This window comes from Gymnodraco acuticeps, unplaced genomic scaffold, assembly GCF_902827175.1.
Source record: "Gymnodraco acuticeps unplaced genomic scaffold, fGymAcu1.1, whole genome shotgun sequence".
NCBI lineage: Eukaryota > Metazoa > Chordata > Actinopteri > Perciformes > Bathydraconidae > Gymnodraco > Gymnodraco acuticeps.
Genome location: NW_022989816.1, coordinates 200,092 through 220,512, shown reverse-complemented (window position 1 = coordinate 220,512; position 20,421 = coordinate 200,092). Strand labels below are relative to the sequence as shown.

At 42.1% G+C, this 20,421-nt stretch overlaps 1 protein-coding gene across 1 annotated transcript; it reads right to left on the bottom strand.

Annotated features, from left to right (window-relative positions):
• Nucleotides 1–14,559: 14,559 nt before the first annotated feature.
• On the bottom strand, nt 14,560–19,700 carry LOC117556715. The gene is made up of 21 exons (XM_034232211.1): nt 19,631–19,700; nt 19,483–19,553; nt 19,304–19,399; nt 19,095–19,219; nt 18,543–18,686; nt 18,383–18,463; nt 18,131–18,295; nt 17,958–18,054; nt 17,656–17,873; nt 17,418–17,574; nt 16,928–17,136; nt 16,730–16,847; nt 16,405–16,604; nt 16,222–16,336; nt 15,970–16,139; nt 15,803–15,897; nt 15,595–15,725; nt 15,231–15,420; nt 15,006–15,147; nt 14,801–14,921; nt 14,560–14,730 (listed from the first exon to the last, which is right to left on the bottom strand). The coding sequence occupies exons 1-21, from the start codon at nt 19,648–19,650 to the stop codon at nt 14,660–14,662; spliced, it is 2,736 nt and encodes a 911-aa protein (XP_034088102.1). The 5' UTR covers nt 19,651–19,700; the 3' UTR covers nt 14,560–14,659.
• Nucleotides 19,701–20,421: the final 721 nt, after the last annotated feature.

Below are 20,421 nucleotides of genomic sequence, written 5' to 3'. Positions count from 1 at the left end.
GAAAATCAAATCTGTTCTTAGAAAAAACTAATAAATGTTTAAAGATAGGAACTTGCCATCCCACTGAAAAACAGTCCGTAGAGATTTAAAGGCGTAGTTGTAGTTCAGTCCAACGTTTCATTTGGATTCATTTCTCCAACAGTCAACTATTTTCATAAAGAATATATATATTTTTCAAATTCAACTTTATTGTCAATCTTACTCAGTTTGTGTTTATAGACAGAGAGATCAAAAAGACGTTTAAATAAAATTATACAATTTACAGATATGTATACAAACATATATATATATCCTATATGCACCATCATGTATAATGATGGTGTATGATGTAGAAGGAAGTGTGGTAGATAACAAGTAAATATACATACAGATCCATGTTACAGCAAAAGATGGAATAACTAAGAAGCACACAGTATAATAATAATTACATGCAACAATTAAATAACTGCTCAGCATCTCCACCACAATCCCAATCTGCTGTGTCCTGTTTTTCTCACCTCTGCATAACACCCCATCACACATACGAAACACAACGCAGAGTCCGAGGGTGTTAAGAGTATGATTATTTAAATGTCCTCCTCTCTACTGGCCAACACAGGGAGCATATGCTGGGTGTAGAATTTTAGCGGTTAATCAGTCCAGCGACCACAGCTACAGCAAAGGGCCAGAGTCTGCAGAAACTGACCCCAAATTCTCCAGCGTGCAGTCCGCAGACACCAAACCTGATGTGCTGGTACAGCTTTGCTGTGCCTTGGTGAACCTGCAAAATCCCCTGATAAAGGAAGTAGCCAGCACCCTCACCGTTGACTAAGCCAGGGGTTCCCAAACCTTTCAGCCTGCGATCCCCGGGGGGAACATCCAGCTGGCCCGCTGCATCCGCGGAGAGGGCTTAAACTGCTGAGACCAGCCCAAAGTCACACAACGGCTCTTTTAAGAGCCACCTACACCTTTTCTAAAGAGTTACAATCCTAAGTTATTATGATGATTACACTGGTTCATATTTTACTCAGTTTACTGAACTGTGATGCATGAAACCAGAAGGGGAATTGTTGAGGTTTACTGAAGTTACAAAGATATGAGTATAACAGGTCAGTGTAAAAACAAGCTTCTGTCAGTCATGAATCATTCAAACTATTTATATAACCATGTAATACAGTTATGTAGTAGTTCAGTCAAAGTAATTCTTTATTTATATGTCTTAAATATCCTTTATTTTAGAGGGGCCTGAGACTTAACATGTTCATTGCCCAAAACTGCACTGTAGTTATTGTGCATGTGACAATAAGGCCTTAATATTAGGGCTGCACGATATCAGGAACACATAACACGATAACACTTGCTATATTTGAACAAAAACCTACACATGCAGCATTATTACTTTTCCAACAACATGGGATTTATTGTTTATTAGTTAAATATTGTGTGTGTGTGTGTGTGTGTGTGTGTGTGTGTGTGTGTGTGTGTGTGTGTGTGTGTGTGTGTGTGTGTTTATTTATATGTCCTCCTCTCTACTGGCCAACACAGGGATCATGTGCTGAGTGTAGAAGTTCTCCAGGAGGAGGAGATTTCCATGCCATGCAGGGTCTTTGGGGATGGGGATGATGATCGCCTCCTTCGTGGTCCACACAACAAAATAGCAGATACTCCGGTCTGTGATGTGCAGCTGCCCTTGGACCTGGTTTCAGTATGGGTGATTCTCCTTGAGAACATAAGACCCACCCTCCTCACGGAGACAGAAGGATGGTAACTGGACTGCCTCCGCGATGGTCATGTTCCTCTGGCTGTGTGGACACTTCACCTCCAGCAGGGCAGATGGCTGCACAAGTCCATCGGGTGATGCTCCCAAAACACCCGACTCACTCACAAAGAGACCAGCGTCGATCATTGTCACCCGAAAAGCCTTCACCCCTTCGGCCTCATTTACAACTCCCCAGTTGACAGCCATGACTCTGTCTAAATTGTAACCCCCAAGCACCCTCTTCATGAGGGACGCGCATGGAGTGGATGAAAGTCCCGACCTCAGCACAGTCAACCTGCCCTGTCTGTGTAACTGCCACTGGGGATTTGTCCGCTGTCCTACGGTGGCTGTCTGGATGGCAGCTTGCTGGTCTCTTGTCAGTCGCATTGAGGCAAGAATTGCCTCAAGCCCCCCGACCCCCATGCTCCTTCACCAGCTCCGGCACGGTGACAATGGCCTGATGTTGAGGCTGCGGCTCTGGCTCAGGTGATAAAAGCCATGCCATGCCACACTGTGTGCCCCTCAGTGCAGACCTGAACCAGTCTACATCCTGAGTGGCGATGTCTCTGGCCAGTGGGTTGTATGTCTCCTCTTGCTGTTGATAGAGTTGAGACACCGGCTGAACTACTTTGGAAGTGCCAGGCTTCCTCCACTGGCACTCAACATCTGTGGAGCTGATCTGCCACATGGCAAATATTGCCAATGCTGCAGCGTGGCTGCATTTGTACATCCCCCGTGCACAATCACAGACAGCGCTCTGCATCGCGCCATCGTCTCCCATGCAGATCTGTAAAAATAAAGTAAGTACCATTTGTTAGCATGCTGTAATAGATTGAATGAGCAATACAAGGATGGTCAGGATCTGGGGGTGGGAGGGTTTATTTTTCCATATATTTGTCTGATTGTTGTTATTGTTTGATTTTTCTGTAATACCTATGAGGTTGTTGTGTTTAATATTCATGAGAATATTTGTCATTGTTCAAATGATAATAAACATTTGCATAAAGCATATTTGTCCACTCATATGTTGATAAGAGTATTAAAAACGTGACAAATATTCCTCTAAGGTACATTTAGAACAGATACAAAATGTGCGATTAATTTCCGATTAATCGAGATTAACTATGGACAATCATGCGATTAATCGCGATTAAATATTTTAATCGACTGACAGCCCTAATTTTTTTAAATGTGTATGAATAGATTTTGAAAAACATTTGATCAACAAAAAAAAAAGGATTTGATCAGGATCTAGACTCAGTGTGTAGTTTATTAATGAATCAATGCTCTCTACATTAGGAACACACATACCAGTGTACCAGAGGGAGTCACACACGGCTGTGCCTAGATAACCAAACAAATTGACAAGATAACCAAAATCCTTGAATCTACACACAGCAAATAAACTCAAATGACACAAAGGAGATCACACATACAGTATAGTCGATATACAACTGTCCGCTTCAATCTGAAGAGCAACTAAAACAAAACACGGGAGTGTACCTTGTTCTTGTGAACACTAATGTTATTACACAGAGACCACGAAGTTCTTAAGGAGAAAACTAGTTGCTAAAACAAAACACGTTAGTGTACCTTGTTAGCTAATGTTAGCTAGCTGACATTAACGTTACACATTGCACTCATATTACTCACCGAAACCTTGTAAAGCCGGTCCCGCATGCTGGCTCTTACAGAACCGACTAACTCCCCTTTCATATAGGTACAGCTCTCAACGTGCCCAGAATTGTAGTGATTTTCACCTCGTAAAATACTTTTATTCTCATTCTGAAAGAATGTGGTGAAATGTGCTAACGTGACGGCCATCTTTATGTTGGTGACGCGTATTGTGCGAGACGAGAGACCTGTAGTTCACTGAGCGGTTTCACAGGAAAAAATGTGTAACTTGACAGTTTTACGACACATTTAAAAAATGTTGACTTGCAAAATGTTCTTTTAAATTGACAAACATCATATGTGTCATTCGTGGCACAATTCAAACGGGATCAAAAGATAACCTTTCTCTCTCCATTGACTTCAATGTATAATTTTACGCTTCCGGGGTCCCATGGAGGCTTTCGGAAGGGGAGGGACTTCGCCTCTCTATGCACCTTCAAGTTGTTTGCAATCCGCCAAAAAAACGAAGAGAAGAAGAAGAAGAAGACGAAGCCGACTCCGAGCTGTCCTACTTCAGGCGAGCTTTTTGAGACCTCCCCCGGCTGCGATCGGCTACTCTCGTCTACTTCGAGGCGAGCCGCAACACGTCTCAAACAAGCCTACTCTCTGCCTTTAACGGCTCGTTGTAGCTCCAATAGCTCCAGCCCCCACCCTCCCTGTGAGCACAGTGTGCTCTGATTGGGTCGGGGTCGGGACACATAACATGAACGTGCCGGGCGGCGCGGTCCCGTGGGTTAGATGCGCGTTCATAATGCAGAGGGAAATAACTCTCAGAATAACGTTATTAGCAAATGTTTACAACTTGAGGAACGAATGTTTTTAATAAGGGCTATACAAGTGTTCATACTGGGTAGTTTATTTAGTTTAAAAAAAATTATCCAACGATTTACAGACCACTCTTTCCCCATGTAAGTCAATGGGAAAAAGTGTTTCCGGGCCTGGCAACCAAACGGAAGTGTAGTACCGCCGTTTGGCCAGCACGAATATTTTCATCTGAGTCCGGCGCACTTCCTGGGGGCTTGGGCCAGCCGAATCTGGCTTCCCTTGGTGAAAAAAAATGGAGGGATTGACCAATCAGATGAGGCTCATGTGATGCCCCTGCCAACCTGTGATTGGTCAGGGCCATGCCAAGGGAAGCCAGAGGCGGCTGGCTTCCCTTGCCTCACAATCCAATCAAATCGCATCAATTTAGTGTTGCAGTGACGCGTCCTAAAATCCGGAAGTAAGCTGCTCTTGGTTTCCCTCGACAAAAAAGCAATAGGATTTCTCCATAGGATTTAGGAAAATAGCTCGAAATAAGGTCAGTGGAAATGAACCTGTTAGATAAATGCAAGTTTTGTTCAGTCGGATAATATCCACATGTCTACCCTACTTTTATAATTTTCGAATCATAAATCTAATCGATAGAAGATAGATAGCGTTACTGCATCACTCTCACCGCCGTTAGAAAGTAGCAAGCAACTGAAGCAAGTGCAATTATGGAGGGTGGAGATTTGGAGTATTTCATCAAAAATAATTGTACTAAACTTCCGCTACAGCAGCAACAACAAATACAATCTGATGACAGGCCAATGCCCAAACTGGAAAAAAGGAGCGAATCGGACGTAAAACGTTAAAGGTCTCCTGATTTAGTTTGTGAATGAATGCTTATTAGAGTTTCGGCTGGAGAGTGCGTGCGGACCTGTCGGTTAGATAACAGGCGTGTGTAAGCAGTAGCGTGGCGTGGGGAAAAATGTAGGGGAAGCCCATTTTTTGGGTCGGGGGGCGGTCAATAACGTAACCAGATGAGTGATTACAGCGCCCGGTATCATTTGACACACATTTGTATCACACAGATGCAGGACTTGCACACGCCTGTTATCTAACCGAAAGGTCCGCACACACTCTCCAGCTGAAACTCTCTCCTTATTAATTTAAGCATTTTACTTATTAATGTATGCAGACAATCACACAATCTATGTGATTTTTGGATTTACCGTGCCTCTCAATTGCCCGTGGCAGGTTGGCAAGGTCGATGAATCCTGAAGTTGCCCAAGGATTGTTCAGGGAGCACGAATCCTTGTCAAAAAGAAGACATAGCCAGCAAAATAGACGCTGAAGTTTAGCGCTTCCAGTTAGCCACTCCGTGCGGACATAATTGTCCTCATTGAACGTCCGATTCTCTCCCTTTTTCCTCTGTTTACACACAGCTCGAGTGCGGGCATTGGCCTGTCATCTGATTTAATTTTTAGTTGCTGCTGTAGCGGAAGTTTAGTAAAGTTATGTTTGATTAAGTACGCCAAATCTCCACCCTCCATAATGCTTCATTTGCTTGATAATTTCTAACGGCAGTGATGACAGTTACAGTATTAAAACTGATGTTGATGTGATTTGATTGGATGGCAGTGTCCAATCAAATCGCCAGCCGCCTCTGAAGGGAAGCAAGAGGCGGCTGGCTTCCCTTGGCATGGCCCTGACCAATCACAGGTTGGCAGGGGCGTCACGTGGGCCTCATCTGATTGGTCAATCCCTCCATTTTTTTTCACCAAAGGAAGCCAGATTCGGCTGGCCTCCTCTCGCAACAGTGAGTGCAATCTACTGTTTCACCATAACATCTAGAGGGGCGCTGTTTGTTTCACTCTTTGTAAAATACTCAATGAGAATGGGGGAGAGACGGGCCGGCAGCAACACACAGCAAAGGAGAATTATCGAAACAAAACAAAGTGTTTTTATTTATTTATTTAAATTATAACTACAATCCGAAAAAACAGGGGAAGCCTGGCTTCCCTTGGCCTCCGGGAGAAAACGCCACTGTGTGTAAGTCCTGCATCTGATACAAATGTGTGTAAAATGATACCGGGTGCTGTAATCACTCATCTGGTTACGTTATTACATTGACCACCACACCCCCGACCCAAAAGAAAGGACGTATTATTGGCTTCCCCTAATTTTTTCCCCACGCCACGCTACTGCCTTTGACAGCTCTTTGGTCTTGGCCATAGTGGAGTTTGGAGTGTGACTGTTTGAGGTTGTGGACAAGTGTCTTTCATACTGATAACGAGTTCAAACAAGTGCCATTAATACAGTTAACAAGTGAAGGACAGAGGAGGCTCTTATATAAGAAGTTACAGGTCTGTGAGAGCCAGAAATCTTGTTTGTTTGTAGGTGACCAAATACTTATTTTACTGAGGAATTTACCAATTAATTAATTAAAAATCCTACAATGTGATTTCCTGGATTCTTTCCCCCCATTCTGTCTCTCATAGTTGAAGTGTACCTAGGATGACAATTACAGGCCTCTCATCTTTTTTAAGTGGGAGAACTTGCACAATTGGTGGCTGACTAAATACTTTTTTGCCCCACTGTATGTGTTCTCAGCCTTGGAAAACTTGACATGTTTTGGGATGTGTCTGAACCTCTCTATATTGGTTCATTAATAAAACAGATATTTCAACTAGGGCCGGGACTCGATTAAAAAAATTAATCTAATTAATTAGAGGCTTTGTAATTAATTAATCGAAATTAATCGCATTTTTAATCGCATATACATATTTGACCTAAGAACAGTGAGAAGCAATTTTTTTTCACATGGATTTTAGTATACCATTAGGCGCATTCACACCGCAGTACTTTTCCCACAAAGGTTCATGAGAATTTAGTTCATGAGAACTCTTTGAACCTGGGGGGTGGATTACGCAAATGAAGCCGCTGACGTCACTTCTTCTTCTTCTGCTTTGGGTTTACTAGCAGGCCGCAAACCACTTCACGGCGTATACTGCCGCCCAAAGTCCCCGGCCGGAAGTCCCCGGAGTTGGGGACTGGCTTCAGTAGAAGCTGCTGGGAGTCCCAGCAGCCTTCCGAGTAAATCGCCAGAACGCCGACACCTCCTCATCTCCACCGCTCCCATGTTTTATTTTGTGTTGCCATAAGTTAGTCTCTCTGCGTTTTCTGCGCTGGGCTAATGCTAATAATGCTAATGCGAGGATAATAAATGGCGGCTTCACAAAACTTTTTGCGAGTTTTACGGGGCGTGGTTTGCAATCCGCCCAGCCAATCAGAAATATAGCTCTTTTCTCACAAGAGAGCCGTACGAAAGTCCCTGCTCTCTAGCAGCTCTCTGCTCTCTAGCAGGGACTTTCGTGGGGGTAAAAAGGTTCTCATGAACTAATTTTAGTACCGGCTCTTTTTGGTGTGAACGCGATAAAAGAGGCTAACGTCCACGCTAGCTTCCACGCTAGCTGCTATATGTTTTGCATTGAGGTGATACTTGAGGCTTGATGTGCTGCGGTGATATGCGAATTCCTTTTTGCATAATTTGCACACAACCGTGCTCTTATCGACGCTTCCATCCGTACGTTTTTTAAACAACATTTCCCACTGTTGTTCACTGTGGTTTGTTGTTGTCTGAAGTCATGAACGTTAGTTGGTGCTCCAGTATAATCGGTACGCCTGAAACTCATCCAGTGAGAAACGTTCCGCGGTGCAAAAATAAGTGCGATTAAAATGCGTTAATTTTTTTAACGCGTTAATTTTTGTGTAATTAATTAATCTTAATTAACGCGTTAAAGTCCCGGCCCTAATTTCAACGTGTGCCTACTTTGTTCATGTACTGTTGAGGTTAATTTCAGTAGTTGTGTGCTATAATGTAATTACAAAGTGTGAAGAGGAGGCAATTTCAGAATAGGGAACCTGTTAAGAGGCCTGTACTACAAAGCTGGTTCAACCTAACCTGGATATGTTTGAGTTAGCCGGTTGGCCTAATCCAAAACATACGCGCTCTCGCCAAACTGTACTACGACGCTGGTTATCAAGTGGTTCGTTCAAGCCAGCCGTGACCTATCTAGTTAGGTGCGCGGTGGTATTTGGAGCATTCGACCAATCACAAACATGGAGAAGCATACTGACAGCGCAGCGTCATACTTCCTCAATGAAAAGTCAACTATAATATTAGACATATGAAGAAGTTCAACTTTAAACATCCATGACCTAAACACTTTATGGATCAAAGCCACATAGTTGCACCTGCAAGGTGAATACAGCTGGTAAAAGAAAAAGTGTTTGAATGCGTACATTAACAAGTTTATGATATCACTGCCCCGTCTAAGACACGATCTGACTTTCATTACATTTGACTCGAGTGTTTCGTCAACTTAATGTGTTGCTTAAAATAATACTTCTGCATACAGTATGTGACACTGTGAGTGTTGCACGGCCAGATACGGCTCAGCTGAATCAGATAAGGAAATATATGATACATTATGATGTGATATGCCGCGAACTGTACTTAATGTTACTCTGATCCGGTTACTTATGTTGTGGCAGATATTTAATTAAGCTTTCTTAACGCTAATGTTATAATAGTCAGATTGCTCTGAAGATGGGAGGTGATATTCTATTAATGTTCACGTTCACACAGTCGGTGATTTTTGCCGGCCGTCTTTCCTGCAACGGCAGCTTTTCTGTATTTCCTTTCTCCTGTAATATGACTGGATCGCTTTAAACTCCGCACACTGAGCTCTGATTGGTCAGCAGGTAGTGCTTTCACTGAGTTGAGCTCTTAGCCTGCAACCTAACCTGGGGGGTATACTACGAATCTAGTTCAACCTATCCTGGATATGTTTTGAGTTATCCGGTTGACTTAATCCAAAACGAAGCCGCTCTCGCTAAACTGTCCTACAACGCTGGCTATCAACTCGTTCGCTCAAGCCAGCCGTGTCCTATCTAGTTAGGTGCGCGTTCACATGAAAGGGGTGGTATCTGGAGCATTCGACCAATCACAAACATGGAGAAGCGTACTGACAGTGCAGCGTCATACTTCCTGAATGAAAAGTCAATTATATATAATCAATATAATATTAGTCAAATATGAAGAAGTTAAACTTTAAACATCCATGACTTAAACACTTTATCCAGGATCAAAGCCACATAGTTGCACCTGCAAGGTGAATACATCTGGTAAAAGAAAAAGTGTTTGAATGCGTACATTAACAGGTTTATGATATCACTGCCCCGTCCAAGACACGAGTGGATCTGACTTTAATTACATTTGACTCGAGTGTTTCGTCAACTTAATGTGTTGCTTAAAATAATACTTATGCAGTAGCCTGTGACACTGTGAGTGTTGCACAGCCAGATACGGCTCAGCTGACTCAGATAAGGAAATATATGATACATTATGATGTGATATGAATGATAATGGGACATATCGATGTCTGCACTCCGTGCCGCGGACTGTAGGCTACGTAATGTTACTTTGATCCGGTTACTTATGTTGTGGCAGATATTTAATTAAGCTTTCTTAACATAATAGTTAAAATAGTCAGATTGCTGTGAAAATGGGAGGTGATGTTCAATTCATTTTCACACAGTCGGTGATTTTGGCCGATCGTCTTTCCTGCAACGGCAGTTTAAACTGTATTTCCTCCGCACACTGAGCTCTGATTGGTCAGCAGGCATGGTGCTATCGCTGAGTTGATCTCTTATCCTGGAACCTATCCTGCTTCGGGGCACAGACTAGGTTCCAGGATAAGTCACCATGGAGATCTAGCCCGCTAAAAAGTGAACCAGCTCCGTAGTACCGGAAATCCCAGAAGTTATCTTACTAAACGAAAATCCTGCTTCGTAGTATACCCCCCAGGTCCTGACCAGGTTAGCCGCAAAGCATAAGTTACCATGGAGATCTAGCCTGCTAAAAAGAGAACCAGCTTCGTAGGACCAGAAACCCAGAGTTTTCCCTGAAGTTAGCCGGCTAAGCGAAAATCCTGCTTCGTAGTATACCCCCCAGAAGTGTCTGTTTCAGGCTCACTTTGGCATCTTCAAAATCTGGATTCATCTTCAATACTTGTTGGAAGTCACTCTTGGCGTCATCGAAAAAACCTATAAGACATTAAAAATGTTCATAGATAAATGTCATGATATGTAATGTACTGCCAAACTAGCTCATTAAGAGTCAGCAGTGTTATGTTCTGGGCATCATGAGAACAAGCGAGTTAAAAGAAGAACATACCGACTGACTCAAACACACACATTAACCCATCTAATGCTGGGACCGCACCACAACACAGTTAATGACAGATGTTATAGATCTATATTAAAAGAGAGCTGGTTGACTTCTCAAGAAAGAGTCACTGCCACAAGGTATTCTGCTAAAACAACCTAGGAAGCTTGTGGAAAGGCTATTAAAAGAAAGCTTAGTTTCTATAGTTCACTGAGCCAGCGCTGTGCTTTTTTGATTGATCATTTTACCAATCTATGTAACTACTGTATACCACAATGTGACTCCAAATCAATCCAGCATTGGATTAATACACCTCTTTTTTTATAGGATTTTAGTGATTCTATTTTATTTTGTTTCCTTTCTAGCATCATGTGAAGCATTGTCCCCCCAAAGCAAACCAGAGGCCTGTAGGCCTACTACGAAGCTGGTTCAACCTAACCTGGATATGTTTGAGTTAGCCGGTTGGCCTAATCCAAAAAATACGCACTCTCGCTAAACTGTACTACGAAGCGGGTTATCAAGTGGATCGCTCAAGCCAGCCGTGTCCTATCTAGTTAGGTGCGCGTTCACATGAAAGGAGTGGTATTTGGAGCATTCGACCAATCACAAACATGGAGAAGCTCACTGACAGCGCAGCGCGTCATTCTTCCTGAATGAAAAGTGAACTTTAATATTAGACATATGAAGAAGTTAAACTTTAAACATCCATGACTTAAACACTTTATCCAGGATCAAAGCCACATAGCTGCACCTGCAAGGTGAATACAGCTGGTAACAGAAAAAGCGTTTGAATGCGTACCCTACATTAACAGGTTTATGATATCACTGCCCCGTCTAAGACACGAGTGGATCTGACTTTAATTACATTTGACTCGAGTGTTTCGTCAACTTAATGTGTTGCTTAAAATAATACTTCTGCATACAGTATGTGACACTGTGAGTGTTGCACGGATACGGCTCAGCTGACTCAGATAAGGAAATATATGATACATTATGATGTGATATGCCGCGGACTGTACTGTTACTTTGATCCGGTTACTTATGTTGTGGCAGATATTTAATTAAGCTTTCTTAATGCTAATGTTATAATAGTCAGATTGCTCTGAAGATGGGAGGTGATATTCTATTAATGTTCACGTTCACACAGTCGGTGATTTTTGCCGGCCGTCTTTCCTGCAACGGCAGTTTTTCTGTATTTCCTTTCTCCTGTAATATGACTTGATCGCTTTAAACTCCGCACACTGAGCTCTGATTGGTCAGCAGGCGGTGCTTTCACTGAGTTGATCTCTTAGCCTGCAACCTAACCTGCTCCGGGGCAGGTTAGACGCTCAGCATAAGTTACCATGGAGATCTGGGTTGCGGTCGGATAGTTTAAAAATCAGCTCCTAGAAGAGACTGCGGTACTTTAGAGAATCCGAATGCACTTTCACTATCCGACGTGTTTATGATGCGCCAGCGGACATCATTTTGTGCGTCTGCTGCTGTGGGGAAACTGTGAGGGAATAATTTTGTCTTTACTCCTAGATATTTAACCTTATTGCCTGTTGACGTTAATAACCAACCAATATTCTGTTCTCTCCTTTAAGGAATGTGCTCCAGCACTTAAGTGTCAGTTTTATGGCCTGATAGGGGGGTTTACGACTGTGAGAATGCTGGCTTCTAAACACCACTGACAAATGATTGAGTATTTCTAGTTGGGGGATATCTCCTGTAGCTCCACAGATGTTTACGCCTCCCCCAATATGCTGATTAACTCTCTGTAAACTAGTTAAAAGGTCTATCGAGAGAGAGGCTGGGCAGAATTGACATGACAACCCACCCGTGCAGTCAGAACCTTTTGCTGCTGTGACTTGTGATATGAATTCTCCGGCCGTTGACTTGTAATAAACTACCAGTGTTTGACATCAAAGCTCCAACTCTCCTCGTGTCTCTCTGAGTCCTGACTCTCCATTGCTCCAGAAGTTTCCCTTACAGAAACTACAGTTTTCTATACAGCGGACTACAACATGGATGTTTAATATAACGGCGGACTCATCTAGAGACTCTGCACCTTGCTCTAATGCTGCTGCTTTGCTTTATGAACGTGGACAACAGAGAAACATATTCTTCATGACCAAAGTTGGAATTGAAATAAAAAATGAAAGTGAAACTTATGCTCGTCACCCTCTCCCTCCGGTCCACATTAATACAAATGATCCCAATACGTATGATTGTATGAACTATGAAAAGATCTTAAAATCAATACAAATGTATTTATTATAAATGTTAGTCCTTAACACCTATCACTGTGTATATCACCATTCAAACATCTTTTAAAAGTTGAACAAACCCCACACAGCTCAGTGAAATGTTGACTTTATTTGATCATTTCAGTAAAAGCTAACGTTCATATTTCTCTTTTTGATTATAACACTGATGAACGTGCAAAACAAATCACTTTGGCAACTTACCACGTTTTAAAATGCTTAATAAGCACTAACTTTCATGATATAATTTCTCCGTCATAATCGTTTGTTTCCGTGACGGCCGACTGTTGTGTGACAGCAAATGCTGCGGCTGCAAGGCATTGTGGGTCAGCATTTTCTCCTCTCTTTTCGGTTAGGGAGGTCCAGTGGTTTATAAAGGAAGTTTGAAACCTCCTTTCCTATCATTCTAGAGAATTCGAATGGCACTGAGGGACTGGCACTGAGGCACTGGCTGCCACTGAGGGACTTCCGGGTCATTTCACTCCGTTAGGAAGGTTCCTAAGCTAAATGGACTATTCGACTATTCGACTTTTAGCTAAAAAGAGAACCAGCATCGTAGGACCGGAAACCCTGAGTTTTCCCTGAAGTTAGCCGGCTAAGTGAAAATCCTGCTTCGTAGTACAGGCCTCTGATATTAATCCTACACTGGACAAATATGATATTGAAGCCAATTAACATTGCAGCCAATAAAGAAACTGCATAGTTGTCATGACAATATTCATATCAAATAGAAAAGGCAATTTAAATGTACAAAGAGGTGTGTATCCTTCTCGTCTAGTTATGTTGTACAGTGCTGCATTGATTTGGGGTCAATATGTCACATTATATGGAAGCTATTGCAAACAAAACAAAGTTGTATTTGTTGGTTTTATATTAATCTAAAAAAAAAAAGGGACTAAAATCCCCAAGAAAATAGGTTACGACAGTTAGTGAAGCAGACCTAGAAAACACAAGTGAATATCAATCCAATATCCAACCTTACAATTATTTTGAAGCAAATCGGAAGTGATTTTTTTTACTCTGTCAGGCTTGTAAATAACAGATAACTATCTCCTGTGAACTTTGGACTAAAAGGGGTCTCTGTACCCTTACCTAGTCTATAGTGGATGAGTCCTCTGTTGTAGAAAGGTGTCTCAAAGCTGCTGTCTCTGTATCGCTAAAGAGAAGTCCTCCACTGCTTCACCAAAAACCACGGTACTTTATCTGTCCGCGGTTACAACAACCTATCTGGCTTTACAATCCCCGTGGAAATATGACAGCGTTGAAAGTCTCTAAAACAATACATGTAATGAAATGACAAAGTGACAGAACACGATGGACGTTAGCGTTAACCGGGGACACAGAATTTGACGGGTAGCAGAATAAGCTGCAACACTAGTTACAGACATCGCCAAAAATTGAACAAAGAGTACCTGGATTGTAAGTAGGAGATAAACTTTGTATACAGTTGTTCTGCATATTTGAAGTTCTAGTTTTTAAACTCAGAGTGAGCATTTCCAAGTATTTGAGGGTTGTCTTGCTCCATTGGCTGTGAATTCTGTTAAGGTTTGTTGTGTTTCCTAAAGGCGGAAGTGACAACACGCCCAATCATATTTTAGTGCGTCTCAAGTAGGCGGGGCAATAACAACTTCAGAACGTCTTTCATTTAGTGCCTAAATCAACTTATCATTTTGAGTTGTTTATTATATAGGATATCATTGCTACATATGTTTATGCTTCTCTGCATTTTCTTGGAGTTATGAGGGTACTGGTTGACACAGAACCTGCTTTTATTAATATGTCACTTAAAATTGACCACAGAAGATGCAACACATTGATAAAAGCGACTATAAATAAATGTGGCTTTTTTTTTGTATTAGTTTTTTTTTATTAGTTTTTTTTTTTCAAAATACACAAGTCGTTATTGTCATCCATCAATAGAAAAGGCAGTACAGTACATTCATTGATAAAACTGTTTCCAAACAAAACAATGAACAAATGTACATAAGGTGCAAATGACAAAATGTAAACACTAGTAGAACATATTCAAAGGTTAGACAGAATAATTGCCCCAGAGGAGATCTGCCTTTGGCGTGTTGAGTCGGTGCTTCTTCGCTCTGCAAAACAAGTAAAGATTACCAACTGCACATCCAGATCGACTACATTTGTTCAGACTCGGTCACTTACCCTTTTTTACACCTGCAGGTCTTGAGTAGCTCTGACCTGGAGGATGCACACACTGGCCTCTGCAGGAACCATCTGCCTGGCTGCTTGCGTCACAAATCACTGCATCACAGTGGACATAGATCTGTGGACGGACAGGATGATTTATTACACATGGCTACATGCAGCAGTGGCTAAAAGACTCCAGATTTGGATTTACAAGTCTTACCTGGTCTTTCAGAACCTTGTCATCTTTAGTGAAAGTGAACATCTTTACAGAGAAGCGCTTGATGTGGGACGGGACTAAAACTCTGGAGTCACTCACAACGGGATGGAAAATTGTTGCATAGCTGTCATTGCGATTCTCACAGCTGGTGAAGGAATTTGAAAGTTAATAAAGCAGCAGTTAAACAAATGAAATGAGTAGTTAGTAGTTAGTTTTGCACAACATTACCTGTCCACAATGATGTCCCAGCTTGGCAGAGATGTCCTATCTTCATAAAGGGTTGCCCAACAGTTCTCAGCGATGAGTTCCAAGTGCGGATCGGTAGAATGCATCAGCTCCACCTCAAAATACAGAGGCTGCTGCAGATATTTCACCACTGGATAATCCTCTGCTTGGTAGAAGAGCTCGTAGGATGGATCTGCAGGAGAAGAGTCCCGTTAGAGAAAGGAGGCCTGGACATTTACAGTTTCATGTCACGTCAAACCTTTATTTAATCAGATCGGTCCCTTGAGATCATAGATCTCTTTTTCAAGGGAGACCTGCAAACAGTGTTTTGTATGCATGAACAAGATGTTGTAAAATTCCACCATGCCTTGGGAAAGCCTCATCTGCACCATCAGCTGCCCGGTGCCGATCTCTGCAGCGGGCTCATAGGTTCTTGGTTTAGCGCTGAAGGCAACAGTCTGAGTATCATTGACCACATAGAAGCAGGAAATGGTTTGCCTATTAGGGGAAAAATATTATATAAATGCATACATTGAAGGTGTTCATCTCCAATTATACAGAATCAAATGTTTTACCTGTATTCAGGATCAACTGGTGATGTGTTGGCTGCTCCTTTGTTGTTGTAAGACAGGCGGATCTCATTTTCATACATCATGTAGTTGTCAAAGAACTATTTAACAACAAAAATGCATTAACATTTGACAAAAAACCCTTTTGATATTTAAATGTGATTCACACTCACCGTTCTGGTGGTTCCACAGGTATCCACACTGAAGGAGAAATATGCAAAGCGATCGTCGCTGAACTGTGGTGTGCAGGACTGGTCCTTTAGCGTCAGCTGACTTGGCTTCAGATTACGAGTCGATTCAACCTTCACAGCCACAGCGGTCATTGTGCCATTGGGGTGGCACTCTGGAGGAAGAAGCAGGCAATGTGTAAAGCAACACAAATCCATCAATTAAAGCAGCAAATATACTTACATGTTCCATCTTACCTGTTGCTTTTAAGGGGAAGTAGCAAGCCAGATAGAGATCAGCAAGCACCCAGTCGTTTGCACGATCCAACAGAAGCAGGTCAATTCTGGATTTGACTGATTCTGCAGTGAGCAGCTGTGGAAAAGAAAGTAAAGTTAGCCAATGCAGAAGATCTATGGTGGGATTTTGTAGTTTTGACATACCTCAAAAACAGCGTCCTTGGCAGTGTATGGCAGAATGAGGCTGAGGTGTGTGCCGTTCTCATAGAAATTGTAGTCTTCAGCCATCTCAGCCGTCAGCTCTCGAGGTCCAACGATAGCCTTGAAATTAGAGCCGTGACTCCCGAACTTCACGCTGATGTAAAACTGATTCTGGTCACAGGTGCCAGCCATGATGGGTAGCACTAGAGCAGCAAAACAGGCATTATCCATTTGATTGTGTAGCTCTTACTCCAATATGTTTTATTTAATTTTAGAAAACACAATTTGCATGAAGATATTGTCAAAAGCAAATTCAATATGATCTCACCAACATCCTGCAGAGAGGCCTGCAGGTCGACCGGGAGAGCAAAAGGAGTTTCTTCAGGCAGGACGATCAACCCAAAGATCAGAGGGAGGAAGTAGGATGTAACCAAGCGCTCAGGATTCTGCAACAAATGAAATAAAATCTCAGCAACACTGAAAATATGCTGGTACAAAGTGATATTTTGAATCTATAATGTCATACATGTTTTAAGACAACATTGGCATCAAAGGGCACTTGAAGAGCGAAGCTCTTGGAGCCATTAGCCAAGCTGTGTTCCTGGACTGTGAAGCCTTTGGCATTGCTCTCCTCAACAGTGAGGACCCCGGTGGAGAAGGTGATGTTCCTCAGCTCAACGTCATGGAGGAAGGTTCCCAAGAGAACGCTGAACACCCGAGTCTCTGGGACAGTGTCTGAGGAACAGAAAGTGGCAGGTTTAAAACTTCTAAACCAGCCTCAACATTGATAGAGAAAAATTGAGTAGTTGGATTGAGTGCTATTTAAAAAAACAAAAAAAAATGCCCTTTGTAAGCAAAAGTAGATTTTGTACTTTGCTTCAAATCCCATCCAAACACACCATTTTGCAAAAACTGAAGACTTTATTTAATGTGTTTAGCAGTCTTTAGGATATATCCGAGCAAGCCCAAGTTCAAATGTCATTTTTTTTCCATACCTACTAGAAAATGTGACTTACCATCCTGGATTTGGGGAGATTGAGGCATCAGAGGGGTCATGATGGGGAACAAAACCTTGTATCTGGTATCATCTTGGGTGTCATCTTCTCTCCACAGTACCTCAAGCATGGGCTCCACAAAGTAGGTGATGTGGTACTGGTAATCTGGGGCATGGCTCTGCAATAATTCATGACATTTCAATAAAACATGCAAATGCACTAGTGACTCTTGCATTTCTAATCTAGAGATTTCCCCAACCTTGTAGTAACCATCAGGCGAGCCCACTGGGATCTCGACGACGATGTGGAAGTCTGTGGTGCTCAGTGTGTACCCCCGTGCGGCCATCTGAGATCTATCAAGCCTCTGCCCGTTGATTCCCATGTGCATTTCTGAGACTGTAATTCTGCCGTCCAACAGAGGAGTCACACGGCGAGGTACGTGCCAAGAGATCATATCCTCGGTGAAGAGGACGCCACCTGTTAATGACAAAATGGAGCTGTTGAGGTTAACTGTGCAACAATTAAGCTTACTGTGAAGGAAATATGTTGCTCAGGACTCACCTTTGGGACAAGCAGCTGCCAAGTTCACTACATTCAGACCCTGTGGTGCCATGTAGTAGGCGCTCACCCTGAAAACTTCCATGGGCACTCCAGCCACCTAAAGAGAGGAGAGGTTTAATATAATTGACAAGGAGGGAAAGGAAAGAAACACTGTATAGTAGTGTGTTGCTTACATCCTCTGAATAAGTCTCTGCTGTATTGTACGGGCTTCGCATAACCAGGCGACTAGAGGTAGTTTTGGCAGCGTAGCCGGCTTGTTCAGCCTCTTGCAACACCATGGCCACTGGTTCTGGGGTGTAAAACGTCATCTTCCAGATACCTTGTGATGCACCAGAGGCCTACAGGAAAGAACAAATAATAATTAAATCCTCATTGGTGTAGGGAGGAATTAAACTGTAGTATCTTAACGGTTTAATTCGACATACTTCAAGATTGGCGTTGAGCTTCTTGTCTTTACCATCCCAAGTCTGACCCTTAGCATCAAGGTTAGCCATGTGGTGCGAAACCTAAAACAGAAAATGGTGGTTTTAGCATTCGTTTCCATACACACAAGATGGTGGACTCATCAATGTAAAGATGACCTACTTCCATGTAGTTCCTGTCGCAGAGGATCTCCCTGGAGGCCCAGCGAGTGTACCTGCAAGTCTGAGACACGTCATGACTGACCACGTCTGATGGATTCTCGCCGTACATCTTGAGTCTCAAGCCAACGTTAAATGTAGCATCATCCTATAAATATAAAAAAAACTAAATTAAGTGAAACTCCCTAATATTCTTTGGTTCCAGCTTCTTTGTCATTGAAAATGTAATATCCTTGCCTTCAGAGACACATTTGAAGTCTAAATGGATATTTGTGTATGTAACAAACAAGTCAAGAAAGTACCTAGTAGATTAATTGAGGAATACAGTTTTGAGTGGAGCAGTGCTAATATTTTAGGGATGTACCAAACAAAAAAGGGAAATGTACTTTGGGTCTTTTAACGGTAAGGGGTTACAAATAAATTCAGGGAAACACAAAAATGGGAGCAACCATGTGTTTGTTGAGCCATTAATTCAGTCACTTGACAGAATTAGCACAGCTAAACTTGGTAGAAAATTACATTGAATGCTTTTAAACCACTTTAGCTCAAAACAAACCTTGTTGTCCACAAAGCAGCCCATCAGGGAGGTGTAGATTCTGGTGTTACCCCACGGGTCAGACTCCATGCTGTATCCACACTGAGCAGCCATGCTAGGTGTTAACAAAATGTGCTTGGTGCCATCTGAGGGGAGAAAATAAGCTTTGTCAGGGACCCCTTTCCTCAGTGATGAACCAATCAGCTGCATTATTAGCAGTTAATACTTACTGATAGCCTCCACCTCAAGCTGGTTTCCCACTGCTAAAGCCTTGTCCAACGACAGTCTCATTACATTTGCGGCACAGTCAGACCTTAACCCACTGCCTGTTAAAAGAAAAGGCTTGTGAGGAGAATGTAAACCGACTTAATATGCTGTTTAAAATGACTTAATGAGAATTGAAGCTTACTTGACTGCGAATTTAGCTTCACATTAGGCCTGGCTTGACACAAGATGATAGCTGCAGCCATCCATAACAAACTTGAACACATAAAACACATCATTTAGAGACAATTAAGTACACACATAGAAATAAATCTACAAGAAATGTAACTTACATGTTCCCAAGCCTCAGCATGTTGCAGTTTGTAAGCAGCAAAACCAAAAAGAATACAGTCAGTATCAAAGCTTGGCAATGTCCAGCACACCTTCCAACAAAAACACAAGTCTAAAAGGAAGGGGACTGGATGATTAACTGAGACATCAGCAGCTGCTTTATATTCCACTTAACGACAAAGCACAGGTGAGGCTTGTTAAGGATTCTCCACTCACACACACACACACACACACACACACACACACACACACACACACACACACACACACACACACACACACACACGCACACACACACACACGCACACACACACACACACACACACACACACACACACACACACACACACACACACACACACACACACACACACACACACACACACAGGGTGAGCTGATGTATGCCTAGTTTATTAAGAACATATTGTAAAAACATATGTATGGAAAGGAAAAACACACATTTTTCAGTAGTGTAAAAAAAAGTATTTATTGTTCAGAAAAAGTAGATTTGTATTTGATATTATACATATATTACTTTTTTATATTTGAAGAAGCAACAAAATAATCCACAGTTAATAATAAATTAAACTTTTCCTTAAAATCACATGTGCTTTTGATTTTTCCTTTGAGCCTCCTTATAATGACTGTAATCTAACACTTGATTATTGTTTGTATATATTCTCAAACCACTAAGGATGCACTAACATTTATTACAGACCGTAAAACCCGAGCTTATCGTTTCACCCGGGTCGATTTTTCTGCTCTGTCCAATTATGCAATGATATATGTTCAT

What these genes read in the sequence shown, in the direction of transcription:
- LOC117556715 (XM_034232211.1), bottom strand. Translation starts at nt 19,650, where the DNA reads ATGCTGAGGCTTGGGAACAT. An exon ending in CAGAGACTTATTCAGAGGAT is followed by an intron (nt 18,055 to 18,130) that starts GTAAGCAACACA and finishes TCCTCTCTTTAG; the next exon opens with GTGGCTGGAGTGCCCATGGA. An exon ending in GCAGATGAGGCTTTCCCAAG is followed by an intron (nt 15,421 to 15,594) that starts GCATGGTGGAAT and finishes CTTCTCCTGCAG; the next exon opens with ATCCATCCTACGAGCTCTTC.